Source organism: Leptodactylus fuscus, chromosome 7, assembly GCF_031893055.1.
Source record: "Leptodactylus fuscus isolate aLepFus1 chromosome 7, aLepFus1.hap2, whole genome shotgun sequence".
Taxonomy (NCBI): domain Eukaryota; kingdom Metazoa; phylum Chordata; class Amphibia; order Anura; family Leptodactylidae; genus Leptodactylus; species Leptodactylus fuscus.
Genome location: NC_134271.1, coordinates 109,937,943 through 109,953,136, shown reverse-complemented (window position 1 = coordinate 109,953,136; position 15,194 = coordinate 109,937,943). Strand labels below are relative to the sequence as shown.

The window sequence follows — 15,194 nt, the reverse complement described above, 5'->3', positions numbered from 1 at the left end:
TGTCGTAGCAGTGTAGTGGTCAGAGTTAAACAGATCTTATTCACCCACTACAGGAAAAAACCTGCAGCACAAAATGTCTTGCACTGAGGGTTTTGGACATTCATCATGCCAGTTATTGTTGTGTGTTCATCTGTGGTTTTCAGCCTTTACAATGGAAAGGTTGTCAGGTAGGGCCTATTGTTTTTTTTTTTTTTGTTTTTTTTTGTGCCACAACCAGGTCTGGTGCACGATGTCCCTTTGTGGACCTTCTTCAGCAGCCCTGACATGTCTGTTGTCTCAAAATATGGGAAAAAAAATGTTTGAAGGAGACCTTATGATATGGGCACTAATCATACTTGCAGTAGGTTAGCCGCTGCATGCTCGCTGGTGGCTAATCCGTTGTGATGTACGGTAGTAGCTTAGTGGGTAAGGTTTCTCCAAATCTCATCCACATACTGCATGCCCCCCCCCCCCCCCCCTTACAACATGCCCATAATTCTTGCAGGTATGCTTTCTGTCCTTACAGTGCAAACATTGAAAGCTGAGGGTCAACAGTGGCGATTGCTTCGGGTCTGCCGGGTGTTTTTTGCGACAAGGAAAACACACTTCTATATTTTCATGATGGTAATGTGTCGCTGCAAAGGGAAGAAAATAAGTGGCAATATTGGAGTTGTCAGTGGTGTTGTTGGCCAAATGATTTTGCTATGTTATAATTTGCTCCCTGCACAGTTCATTACTTTACCCCTGCCTCCTCCATATGTACATATCCAAGTAGATCTCTACCTTATGTGTACCTTGAGACTTCCTGAACCATTGCCTGTCTTGTATGTGGCCCTGTCCTCAAGTAGTGGTCTTTTATTGTCCCTTTATTCAGTATAAGTTGTGTTTGGGGTGATTTATATTATTGTTTCCCCCAGCTAGTGCAATATGTGAGGAAGTAAAATGTTAGGCCTCAAATTGAAAATTTTTGAAATCTGAGCTTTTACTTGCCTGCCAAAATTTTGTGACTAAACGGGATTGTCCCTTGAGCGAACACAACTCATAGTGAAACCTAGCTAAAACCGTTTTGTAGTAAAAATGTAGAGGTTAAAACAATCCCAGAAATGCTAGCATTTGTCAAGCTTTTATATAAAGCTCCTACAGAAAGTGACGGGGAAGATTGTGAGATTCTGGTCTACCAGTATCTTCCCCCAGTACATCAATAGAATGAATGGATAGACCTGGGATTCAAAGACTGAACAGACTCTTTCCGTCACTTTTGATACTGGATTAATGGGACGGAGTACAGCTGTAGGTTTCTGGCCGGAGTGTTTCTTTGGAGTCTTACTCATCTTAATAAAATGGGAAGAAAGAAATGTGGGCTCATTTCCCTTTATAGATGTTCATGTGTGGGTTGTCCGGGAATGAATGTCTAAGTTTATCCTCTTGTCTAGTCGTCTGTAATTTCCTTAGTGTCCGATGCTCTTGCATATTGTGCTAATAATGGGAAGAGTACACATCGAGCATTGACCTTGGTAGCTCGAGAGGATTTCTTATTTTGCAGCCAAAACATCCTTACTTCCCCCGCTCACAGCATGAACTGTACTTGTGTGAAGGTATTCGGGAATGATTGTACTATTGTTCAATTGTAGACAAAAAAACCAACAACCTTGTAGTAGAATTGTTTGCGATGTAGTCTAACTCATCGTCATAACCCATTGGGGCTCATACTGGAATAGGAAATAAAGTGGTCACTTCCTATTCCGTGTTTTGATGTATTAACCCATTTTACCTCATCTAGTTTATGCTGTGGTATATGACAAAACCAGAATATATACTTCATACCCTTAATTTTAATGGGGTTGTGATGTCCTTATGCCCCGTTAGAATAGATGGACAGGAGTTGTCTTAGTGGGACACCCCTTTAAGAAGAATCTTTCATCACCTCCACCTTCAATAGCTGCGCCTTCACTGATTTCAACACAATTGGATTTTTTTCTCTAGCCCTCACTGTTCTTGAACAGTCAAGTTAATTTCAGAACTGAATATGTTAATGAGACTTTCTTAATGTCAGATGGCGGGTCCTTGACTGGAACAGATAGTCTGGGACTGCCCACCTGACAAAAGTGTCTAATTAGCATATTCGTTCGGAAACTAACACAAATGATTGCTCAGGAATGGTGGGGACTGGAGAAAAAAAAATTCTAACTGGTCGAGGATGCCAATGGTGGATTTTGTGGAGGTGGTAAAAGGTCCTATTTTGAATTATTTGGAGAATAGGACTGTTCTGCTTTTGGATATGTCATGCATAAGGATTCCCACTATCTTCGTAGGCTTTATGACAACGCTGTTACATGTCTTTCTATGACAATATAACTGTATTTATCCAGGATGTCTCCACTGGGCTTACTGTGTACAGAATGACATAACCGTGGTGTACCACAATAAACCATCGCCATAGAGGTGTAGTGATCATAGTGCTCCTGTGGTATAATGCACACAAGTAGTGATTAGAGATGAGCGAGTACTGTTCGGATCAGCCGATCCGAACAGCATGCACCATAGAAATGAATGGATGCACCTGGTACTTCCGCTTTGATGACGGCCGGCCGCTTAACCCCCCGCGTGCCGGCTATGTCCATTCATTTCTAGGCGAGCGTGCTGTTCGGATCGGCTGATCCAAACAGTACTCGCTCATCTCTAGTAGTGATCACTACAAGTACAGTACTATGCTTTATATTTCGAGTTATGTCTGAGGACATTGAAGCAAGTTGGGGCTATTTTTATGGTGTGAGGTCACCTCCTTAGGAAGGGAAATCTATATTTGACAGAAGCGTGGTTTCTAAGAATGATAGCACAGGCTGTTGAAACACTTTCCAACATGGCTTCACACTTCTCCACAAAAGTCCTCATCTTCCTTGCAAGGAGGCTTAAGCCTGGAGCATTCCGGCCATAATTATACCCTATTACTCAGCACTATTTCATTCAATGTCTTATTTAGGGAGGCTGCAGCTCAGAGGAGAATCTTATACTATAGGATAGGGTATTTACTGTACCTTGTCACTTACTAAATCTCTGAGCATTTTACATTTTTACTACTCTTTATATAGTGAAAATAATTAACATGGACGGGCGGTAGTGCTGACACATTTATATTCATCTCCTGCTCCATCTTCAATCCTTTGATCGTATATGCCTCATATTACAGGTAAAACTGAAAAATACAATATATAAAGAAGTCTTCCCAGTGGCTCCTAGGTGATTCTTATTGCTTTCCTATCTCTGGCTGTAAGACAATTGACAACTGCAGCAGGAGCCTCCCCTCCATGTAGGAGGAAAGAAGATTAAACCCATCCTTTTGGTCACTCCCCAGTCAAAAATGGAATGGATCAGGGTATTAAAGGGGCTCTATCAGCAAAATTATGCTGTATGAGCCCCACATATGCATGAATAACCTTTAAAAAGGCCATTCAGGCACCGCTAATCTTATTTTGAACCCCAAACCCCCGTTTTAAAATAAAACCATAACAACATACCTGTATATGTAAATCATACCTATTGTGCACGCTGGGTGGTCTTGCACGGTCCGAAATCATCTTCTGGCACGCCTTCCTCTTCTTTCTTCTTTTGTCAGCGACGCCCTCCGGTCCTGGCTCTTCCACGGCTTCATTGTCCTCTTCTTGGGATTGGTTTAAATCTGGTGCGTGTTCAGTAGCGCTCCCTCTGGAGCGCTATTGCGCAGGCTCCGGCACCATTTTTCTCAATGGCAGTTCTCAATGGGAAACTGAGCATGCTCAGTTCCCCTTAGAACTACACGAGCGTTCTGCACATGTGCAGTACACTCGCGAACTGCATTGGGAAAAATGGTGCAGGAGCCTGCGCAGTGCTACTGCGCACATGCCGGTTTTGAACCAATCCCGCCGGAGGAAGAGGACGGTAAAGCTGTGGAAGAGCCAGGACCGGAGGGCGCCGGCGAAAGAAGAGGAAGGCGTGCCAGAAGATGACGACGGACCGTGCAGGACCGCCCAGCGTGCACAATAGGTATGATTTACATATATGTTTTTATAGTTTTATTTTAGAAGGGGGGGGGGGTAAATTGGTAATAAGATTAACGGCGCCTGAATAGCCTTTTTATGTGGGGCTCATACAGCATAATTTTGCTGATGGAGCCCCTTTAACCTTACAGTATTCCATGAAGGATTTCTATAAGATTCTATGCAAAAAAGTACTGCGTCTTAGACTCATGATACCTCTTCTTACTTCTATGCTCTGGCAACCCAGTTTCATTACAGCAGTGTAGGCCTCATGACAACCAGTTTGGGTTTTATAAGGTCCAGCATTTCTGTAATAAAAGGCAATGTTGAATCTTCTACTGACTGATGGTTCGCCTTGGCCTCCTTGTTTTAGAAATTGATAGGAGGTCTCTATGACACTGACAGAAGACAAAAGCAGAATATATGTAGCTATATATCATAGGGGAGCTTTTATAGGGCTATATATTTATGAACGGTAGATGCTTCTCAGGGGTACATGAGATGTTGCACACTAGTAACACTGGATGTGAATGTGAAGTGTGAACAGGCTGGAGAATAATATTGCAGCTTTTTTTTCCAAGTGGATATTCAGGCTGCAAAGTGTCTGCAGTCATGGCTTGATGTAGGATATCTTTGGCTTCAGTTCAGTATATTTAAAAGCCCTTTCATGCTGCCTGTCATTCAAGTATCATGGTCTTGCTGGATCTATCTGGATCGTGCCCAGTTTAGCATCTCGTGACCAAATTAGACTCCTGAAGATAATTGGAGAATCTCCCTGAAGCAGATCTCTTACAATCGGAGCACATACATGCCCTATATTGGCATGCTACTGCTACCTAATTTCCCAATAATTCTGGGTCCATTATGGTGCAAGTTACATGTAAACCCACAACTCCATCTAAGCATCTCCTTCCACAGCATCTTTCTTATAGCCTGTTTCACATGATTGTATTTTTAGTATGTTTTTTGCTTATATGGGTGCCAGTGGTGAAATTGATAGTTTACACACACAGAATGCCAATTCCTAGGCTAGTACTTTTGGTGTCCATGGGGCACCAAATGGGTTTGGGGGACTCTGGAAATTAGTGGTGGTTGGAGCTCAAACTTGAGCCTCAGTGTGATCTTCTAAAATATCTCTTGTACCGTATCATTGCAGCAAAGGCCTCTGGGAAGGTCGGGCATGATGTTAAAGGGAGCTCCCCCTAGTGGGTAGCATGACTGAGGCAGTCTTCCTATTTACATCATGGAAGACAGATTTGCATATTCTTCCCATTGTACCAGCTGGTAATTCTTGGGCTATGACCGGATATGAGAGAGATGTAGACAAGACCTGACACGTCTATACTGTCATAAGATGTTGTAAGAGTCTTAAGCTGGCTGTAGTAATGCGTCACCTTGTAACAGCGCTGCCGGGTGTGTATGCAGTTTCTCTAAAATCTGGCTCGGGAACTGTGACCCGTATTTTCTAATAGAGGCAACATGATGATTGATGGCTCACACCACCTATTGGTTGGTTAGTTGGAAAACAATGGGTTTAAACTCAAAGTAACATTTTGCTCCAAAAATATTCCAACTTCTAGTGCATTTTACACTACGTCTAGATATACACACTTTAGCGAATCTGCTCCAGTGTGTATGTCCCATGGCCCATTGTGGTTTCTTGTTATAGAGGGTGAAGATGCCTTACTGTACTTGTGTGTGCCTCTGATCTGATCCATTTTTTTAGATTGTGTGTAAAATTGTCAGTGTCTTGGGGTATATTCCACTGCATACTGTATTTTGTCGGTTTTCTCACGTGAGCGTTTCTACTGGAAGAAAAAAATGTCCTCCATGGAGTGCTCTGCCAACATCAACTTTTGGCTCCGAACCTTGTGTCCCACCACCTGCACATGTCCTTACACCAGCATTTTGTTAGAGAGGTCCTTTTTAAAGTTAGTAAAATGGACCCTCAAATCTGCAGGAACATATATCCGCTACGACATGAGCAGAGGAAGAATGGAAAGTATTTACCTAGAGGGCATGTGGAGCGCGGAGATTATGGTGTTCAGCAAATAGTCTGATTGGATCAGGTTAATCAAGTGAAGAGCAAAGGATTTCATGATGGCTGAGTTGTCGCTCATTGTGCTTCACAAGGGCTTGCTTTATTTAGCTCTGGTTTGCTTGTAGAAGGCAGTGAGAGCCTGGCAGAGCCCGGACAGAAGGGGCGAGGACACAGTGACTGCAGACAAGGGATGGATCTTCCTAGCACGCAGTCAGCAGTGCTTGGAGGGAATGTGGAGCTGTGACGTCTGCGTGTCTTATGCAATCTGTGCCATCTAGACCTAGTAGCGGGGGCACCCTAATGTAAGTTTATACTCGCCTAGAAATACACATTTTTTTTTTTGTTCTAATTGTAGCAAAGTTTTGTCACCCATCATCCCCTGGTCTTGTGTGATTCTGTGCTGACTAGTAGCTATCCATGAATAGAGTAGATGCTTCCGAAATGTTTCATATAAAGGCAACCTGGCATGGTGAAGGAGCCACCTGATCCGCCAGCATCATATACAGCAAAGTGGATTGTTACATATGGTAGCTTTATGAAGTAAGACTCAGTATAACTTGTCATTTATTAATTGCAATCTCAGGGTGGGCTCAGGCCTGTGCTAGTCTAGGGAGGTTCCCTTCCAGTAACCAAAAATTGTCAGACGGAGAAGGGCTACAAGTTTGGCGGTTTCAGTTTAAAACAATGGACTCCCAACAGATTCCATTATAGACATTGGGATTCTTCAGGCGCTGTTGGCATCCGCTCTAGGGCACCCGGGCGCAGTTGTGAACATAGTCATAGAACAGGAGAGGGTTAGAGGGCCTGGTAATGGAGTGGACGGCCCCATCACTCTTCCCTGCATAAATACGCATACATAAATATCAGTCACTGAGTAGGACCTCCCACTGGACTCCTAAAATAAGAATGAAAGTGACAAGTTATACTTTCTCTTTTTCTCCAAGCCTATATCTCGCTCTGCTGTATAACATGCTGTCGGTAGATTGGACTGCATTTTTAATGTGATAGATTTACTTTATAGGCAAGATTTTTTAAAGATCTTCCAGACTCTCTCAACATCTATATGTAATGACCTTCTGCCAGTTCACCACTTTGGTCAGCGCTCTCATAGTGACAGGTTCCCTATAAGTCAATGGTTCTCTCTGCCACAGACCATTGGAATTCAATTCTTTTTTGCAGTGCTCTAGCTTCCTATTACTCTGCCATCAAGATCAGTCCCTCAGGTGCTGAACTCTTGAGTTGCACATGTTTTATTTGCTAGTGGGCCTATGGATGTATGTTGTAATAATGCCCCCTTTTGGTGATAGCAAGAACCACATTTTTAAAGGGGTTTTCTGGACTTTGGGTATTGATGAACTGTTCTTAGTTTTGCTCCTGTTAGCCTCAGCGCTTGAACTACACAGTGTACAGAGCAGACAGCAGATGGCCAGTTTACTGCAGCTGTGCATCCACTGTAGAGGAGGGGGCGCAAGAGTAGTCAGGAGCATAGATAATAACCATTACACAGGGGATGAAGCTGGCTCTGTATACTGTGTACTTTTGGGTACATGGCAGCAGATATCAGTTTATTGGTCAGGGGTATCGGACCCCTACAGATCTCATATTAATGACTTGTCCTAAGGATAGGTGATCAATATCCAGAGCCTGGGAAACCATCCTTAGGCCCCTTATCACACTATGGCAGCTGCCTGCATGTGAAACCTGCCTTCAGCCTGCAATACGTCTACGGTATAATCACGTGATTATTGGTGGCTGCACGTGGCTGCTGCTACATGAGCATGCTATCTTTTAAAGCAATACAGCTGTTGTTTTTTTTTTTTTTTGTTTTTTTATGTAGATTGTGAGCCCCATATAGGGATCACAATGTCCTTTTTTTTTTTTTTCCTATCAGTATGTCTTTGTAGAATGGGAGGAAATACACACAAATACAGAGAGAACATACAAACTCCTTGCAGATGTTGTTCCTGGTAGGATTCGAACCCAGGCCTCCAGCGCTGCAAGGCTGCAGTGCTAACCACTGAGCCACCGCGTTGCCCCTAGCTGTTGGCTTTTTAGCAGTATGGATATTGGCCCTGTTTTTTTAAATTTTTATCTTTTTAGTTTTTTGTGTCCGCGATTATAGGAATGCATTACTTCCAGTAAGACATTGGAGGATATGTATCTGTTTTGGTCGCTCTTCTAGAAGTTCGCTTGAGGCTGATTTTTGTGGGGGTTTTTTTTTGTAACGCCTCAAGAAGTATTTGACCTTTTTATCCATATTTATCTTTTTTTTTTTTTTTCTCTCTCTCTTTTTGCCCTTTTCAGAAATTCAGACGAGTCTTCACATGGAGTCATTTCTGTATTCATTGACATTTTTTGATGATCGAGTGCAGTTGTGAATTTTTTGCCATTTTTCTGGAGCAGATGTGCCGTGTACTTATTAGATAGGCTCTCAGCTTAGAAGTACGTTGAATGTGCTAATGCTATTATGTCACCCTGACTGTAATGCCAGGTTTGGCCTCTTTAACGATGAGGAGGAAACGTTGCAGCTCTGTTGTTGCGTGGTGATGATCTTCCCAAGAAAACTTGTCTCGCAGGCGCTGGCATCTTTTATATGAATCCGCGTCTGAGCTGTCGGTTTCGTGGAGTGCAGAGCGGCATAAACTTGTTATCCTTTATAAGTAGGCTTAGCTAAATCAGCCTCTGTGTTTTTTTCACAGCTTTGCTTACTCTGCTACTCACATGGAAAAGTGAAAAGTACTTCTTGTCCTTCAATGTGATGGGTTCCAAACCAATGTAATTTTGTAAACAAGTGTAAATAGATTTTTGGTTTTCATCCCATAACTGAATAAAACAGGATGTTTTTTTATGAGACTTTTTGTGCCCCCTCCCCCATCCTTTTTGCCTCCTCTCAGTTATTCAGCCCTACAAAGCATACATCTTGGCCAAAAATATTCCAATGATCATATATTACATCATATGGCAGTGAAGATATGCATTGAAGACTACTTACATATGATTACATAGGTCCATGGAACATCATGTCCCATCACTGGCTTCATCCAACACTGGATGTAGACTATTTGGAGCCCGACTGCAGGGTTATTTCACATCTTAGCCTCTTATTGCACCAATATATACTGGTAGATATCGCAGAGTTAATCCAAACTGCTTTCGCAGCGTGATGTCTTGTCATAGAAGACTGCAAAAAAACCCAATGAAAAGTCATTTTCATTTGTTTGTGTTGACTTCTGTGGTGACATGTGCAGCAGTGTAACCAGTTGCAGAAGTTTAGGTCAATTCTGCTACATCTGTACCTCAGAAGGGTGTCTCATACAGTTTGGTGGTATTCACCAGCATACGTTTTCATACAGAAAAGGAGGTCAATTACTTTTTTTTTTTTTTTTGTGTCCTACCAAGAAAAATAAGTAAATGGGAGCCTATAGATAACAATGCAACTGGAGGCACCAAACTTAGTCTCTGCTGATGTCTAGACACTGAGAATCCATTACTTTAGGGTCCTGGCCTCATATGTCAGTGGCACATCCATAGAACTCTGCATCCTATTGATGGAACCCTTAAAGGGATTCTATCATTAAAATCACATTTTTTCTCGATCACACGTAGGAATAGCCTTAAGAAAGGCTATTCTACCTTTAGATGTCTTCCTTGTGCCGTCGTTCGGTTGAAATCCTGGTTTTCTTCTGTATGTAAATGAATTCTCTCGCAGTGCCACCTCCATCTTCTTCAGGAATGGCCTGTTCCTGCGTCGTCTTATGTCCTTGGTATCAATCTTCTAGGCATGCGCAGTCTGCTCTGCCATCGGGCATCCAGCAGAGCCGACTGCACATGCCCGGCATCCACAAGAAAATGGCCGATTTCACAGTAAGCTATGTAAGTGGCCATTTTCTTGTGGCTGCTGGGCATGCGCAGTCGGCTCTGCTGGAGGCCCAATGGCAGAGCAGACTGCGCATGCCTAGAAGATTGATACCAAGGTCGGAAGAAGATGCAAAAATGGGATTTTTATGATAGAATCCCTTTAATATCCCCACTACTAGTTAAGGTTTATGTAGTTTCGCTGCAACTTGATGGTAACACCAATGTAAGCTTATGGTGCCAATGTGTATACACTTTTAAGGGGTATTCCAACAGTACGAAAAGTCACTGGAATTAGCTAAGTCATCTTAAGGTGGGTTTACATTGTTCTTTTCCCCACAAAATACACATACAAAAATGCATGTCATTTTGTATTAAAAACTCTCATTATTATATGCATTTTTGTGTAAACCCAGCCTCCATGGCCTTGGAGCTAATAGAGAGACGCCTTGATCCAGTGGTGCAATGCTGCCTCACTGGGTGGGTTGGGGGACCTCTGTTCTGGACAGAGGTACCACCTCTAGGACGCACACTTATCAGACATGTCCTGTCCTGTCCATTATACAAGGTCAACATATCCCTTTAAATGTTCTTGTAGCTAAAGCCTGCATTGTAAAAGGGAAGTTAAGAGTGCTTTGCATGTGTTAGTGACTTTCTCTACATCCCACAGTTTTCAGTAGATTGGTAGTAGTGTCAGCTGTGCAACCATTTCTTTGTGGAGCAGAAAAAACAGCTTTACGATAAGGCCCCATGTGGTATCCCGCAGCGGCAACACATCGCAGTTCTTTCCCAGCACTTTAGACGGAAAGTTTGCAGAGGTTTCCTATAGGTTTCAATTATACCTATGGGGAGACTGTCGGTGTTTCCGTAGTTATAATTGACATGCTACGACTTCCAAAACTGTGCACGTTTTGGAAATTGCAGCATGTCTATACCGCGGTTTCTACTACAAAGTGGACATGGGATTCGCTAGAATCCCATCCACTTTGCTCTGTCTGTAAAACGACATGATTTTTTTCCGTGGAGTTTCCTCCACGTGGGGCCCCAGCCTTAGATGACATTGGTGGGATCCCACTGAGACCTTCTGATGGGTGAGATCCTAATATTGTGGGAATATCCCTTTTTTCATTCATATAAATATAAAGATGAATTTGGTTAGAATTGCATGAAATAGTTATATTCAATATCTCTAATGTGTCTCTGAAGTACCCTTATTAAATGTCTTTTATTTTGTTAATTCTTGTAGAAAGAAGACCTGCACAACCTTAAGAAAGCACAATGGAGTTTTACGAGCATTTTCTTATCCTGGTCCCACTGGTGGTCATTTTGGTCAGCGTCCTCTTCTTCTGCCTCTTCATGAAAGAAACCTCTTATGATGAGGTACTTGCAAAACAGAAGAAGGACCTGAAACTCCCTTCCACAAAGGTAGATAAAAAGAAAATTGACAAAAAAAAGAACAAGAAAAAAGAAACTCAAAATGGAAACCTTCACGAGTCGGATTCTGAAACGGCCACACGTGACTTTGACCTGGGAGATGCTTTGTCAAGTGAAGAAGAACATGTTGTCCCAGCTCCTGTAATTCCGGCAGAGAACACGACCAATGTAAGGGAGCGGAAGAGGAAGGACAAGAAGCAGCCAAAGCCAGTGGCTGAGGAGCATGTCAACAAAGAAATCAATGGGACTAAAGTCCCCGTGAAGAAACCGGAACCGGTTCCTGTAACTAAACAGCCAACACCACCGCCTGAAACAACTGTATCAAAGAAAAAGCAAGGACAGAAAAAGCAGAAGAATGGACGAGGTATTTGGTCTTAATGTTTTGTAAGAGCTTCCTATGTTACTTCCTAGTGTTTCTCAATTCCTTTCCTTTAAGGGTTTGTCAGGCAGGGAACTATTGGGTTCTAAACATAAAAGCTGCATACTCTCCTCATCTAGCCCAATCGTGTCTGTTTGATGCTGGTCACTACTTTCTGTTCCTGGCTGACTGGTATGACTTGCTCAACTGGTCATTTAAAGAGGACCTGTCACCAGATCTGAAAAGCACAGCGACATACATCAACTGATAGGTGCTGCCACCCTGAGCATTTTGGTGTTTTGTATATTCAGATCTGTTCAGCCATTCCAAAGATAGAAGCCTTTGTAGCATTTATGCAAATGAGGGTCTACTAGCAGTGTGGGTGGTAATGCTGCCTAACCTATAGTACACAGAGACCCTGACCCTAAGAAAAAGCAGTGTTACTCCAGATTACGCTGGGTTCACACCAGCGCCTGATTTCCGTTTTCAGGTTTCCGTCTTCTGCCAACAGAAGATGGAAACCTGGCAGACCATGTCCGGCTGTGAGCGCCGGTGAGCGTTTTGTGCTCTCCGCGGCTAAACAGTTTTTTTGTTTGTTTTTTTTTAGGTTTTTTTAACCGGACACAAAGTCCTGCATGTCTGATTTTGTGTCCAGTTAAAAAAAACACCACAAAAAACGGTTTTGCCACGGAAAGCACAAAACGCTTGTGGCCGGACACTTTCCAAACCCATTCATTTCCTGCAGGTTTCCATCTCCTGTCCCATTTCTGGAAGGAAATGGAAACCTGCAATACGGAGACCGTGGCGCAGATGTGAACGAGCCCTTAGTTAACAAGACTATATGTGGCATGAACACTAACAGGGCTTATATCTTTGGAATGGCTTATCGGATTTGGATAAATTAAATTCTAAAATTCAACACCGTATATCATGGGCTTTTCAGGTCTTCTTTAAAGCTCATGAACATGGCAGTACGTTGTGAATGGACCCTGTACTACAGCATTTCTGGACAAAACATCCTATAACATCAATATGATGAAGCTTGTGATGTGTGTGTTCACCAGCAGAGGAAGAGTTGGAGCGGAGCAGTAATGCAGTGTTTGTGCTGCCACATCATTCATTCTCTGTCAGTTCCATAGACATTAAGGGTCTTGGACCCCTTTTCTAGTGATCAGTGGGGGTATCCCAGTGATCATACATTTGTTACCTGTCCTTTGGATAGGTACTTAAATGTTTTTCTTGATATAAACCCATATAAACCTCTTAAGAAAATACAAAGCCCTGACAAAACGTGTGTAAGTAAATAATGACATAATGCAGTAGACGTGGGGACTGCAATTTTTACTCTAAAGTTCTCGATGTTGTAAGCTCATAATAAGTTGTCTTCACTTATGTTAACAGACAGACGTGTCATGTCATTAACAAAAGTCCCTTCCTTAGAGCTAAGCTGATGAAAGGAAACGGTGTGTCATGCCGCATTATGTAGGATAAGACGTGGCATCCTGGATAAGTATGGCAGGAAGAGGTTACTAGCACACCAGGAGAGTGCATGAACCTCCACATGGCACTTGGATTTAAAGGGATACAACAAAAGGAAAATAACACTGTCATCCTCTGCCTTGATCCTTTTCAAATAGTGAGGAGAACGAAAGATTTTTATTTTTTTTTGCAGTTGTTGCATGTGACACCTCCTCTCTCCAAATAGACCTGATATGCCATATGTAAACCATAACCAGTCTAGATTTAGGGAATCGCTTATTAGTATTCATTTAGTATTACAGTCTTGCAAAATTTTTCAAGTCTAATAAACACAGGAAATAAGATTTCCCTTATTTCTCGCTCAGATGACTCTCCTATTACACCAGAGCCAAAAACTGAACAAGTGGTACCTTCTAAGAAGCAAGAATCTGTCATTCCACTGGCTGAAGTGAAGCCACAGGAATTTGGATCTGGAAAGAAGACTGCACCCAAAAAGAAGCAGAAAGTAGAAAGTGGTATGTAGTAGCATTGGATAATATAGGTAGACTGGCAGAATCAGGCAATAAGCTTTAAGTAGCTGTAGGTAGCCAATATCTCCTGTAACTGGCACATGCACACTTGGCTGAATGATGCTTGTACACAGTCAATTCACATCAATGTGACCTCCTGTCAAAATCCAGAATAACCACCTTTCGCAGAGCAGACCACTGCGAGACGTGCAGGAAAATGTTGTGATGATGTTCACTGGGATGTTGAGCTATGCCGACTCCAGTGCCATGTCCAGCTGCGCTAGTTACGGGGTTGAGCATCCATGGTGCGAACAACCCGATCGAGGTGGTCCCACAGATTCTCGATTGGGTTCAAGTCTGGGGAATTTTCTGGTCAAAGGAGTAAGGTAAACTCATCCTGGTGCTCCTCTAACCACGCACGTACACTGCGAGCTTTATGATTCATCCTGAGGAAAAACAATTCACATGTAGGGGTGAACATGGTCCGCAAGGATAGATACATACTTGTGTTGGTCCATTGTGCCTTCCACAATGATGAGTGCACCGAGATGGCTGATGACACGTGTCTTCTGCGATTGGTTATTTAACGTTGATGTCAAAACTATCTGGTGTTCACATTAATATGACTGGACTGTGTATGTTGAACTGGGTGAGAGTACAAATCCAGCCCCCCATACATATTAGATAGCCACACCGATCATAGTAGGCAGGTTTATCTGATACACATCCAATGATCTCATAGACTACTGTTTGTGTGGAGGGGGTATAATTACCATCTCTTTGGCACCCAATAGTATTGACACTTATAATCTTCGACGCTAGGAGCCTGTTTAGTGTGATATTGGAAGGTTTGCACTTATTTGTGGTTGAAACGTAACCCTGAACCAGTTCTTAAAACAAAATTGTCTCTTAGTTCCAGCTTTCATAGATGAGCCACTAATTCATCCGACAGTATACATCCCATTGATGGACAACTCTGAACCAGTGGTGGTGGAGAAGAAGGAAATAGCCAGCTTTGAGAAAGCAGTAATAACAGAGGTAGTTCAGAAGAGTGGGGGCAAGAAAGGGAAGAATGTTACAGACAAAGGTGAGCGAAAAGGTAACTATGGGTTTTATTTTTTACCAAACATTAACAATGGTGTGCTTTGGATTGTCGAACTAAATTTTTTTCTCTGTGTGATAAGCTGTAGTACCAAACACAGCCTGTGGATAGGAGGGGCACTGAAGAAGGAAGCTATATTGGGAGAAAGCAGAACAATCCAATAGTAAAGCAAGACAATAACAGAATTATAAAACTGTCTTCTATTGTACATCGAGTCTCTCAGCAGAATCCAGGCTGTCTCCTTTAAATGTCATTTGCTCATCATTTAAAGGAATTGTGCGGGGAGTTGTAATTTACTTACCTGGTGCTGGGATTTCTGATGGTGGACCCGTGGTTTTTGGCCACATCATGACCCCTGGTTCATGTGATCTGAAGCAGTGGTTTGCCTGTCTCTTTCCTTCCCCTCCTCCCTCGATTTCACAGT

General features: G+C 42.7%; 1 protein-coding gene across 13 annotated transcripts in view; it reads left to right on the top strand.

Moving 5' to 3' along the window:
* Positions 1–15,194, top strand: part of KTN1 (kinectin 1) — an 88,917-nt gene that overhangs the window by 12,533 nt on the left and 61,190 nt on the right. For 8 of the 13 annotated variants that reach the window (XM_075282721.1, XM_075282724.1, XM_075282728.1 and 5 more), the window contains exons 2-4: positions 11,135–11,686; positions 13,525–13,674; positions 14,582–14,767. In XM_075282721.1, coding sequence (XP_075138822.1) covers positions 11,167–11,686; positions 13,525–13,674; positions 14,582–14,767 — 856 coding nt within the window. In that variant the 5' untranslated portion in view covers positions 11,135–11,166. The remainder of the gene's footprint in view (positions 1–11,134; positions 11,687–13,524; positions 13,675–14,581; positions 14,768–15,194) is intronic. The other 5 variants (XM_075282731.1, XM_075282723.1, XM_075282733.1 and 2 more) reach the window with 1 other exon arrangement.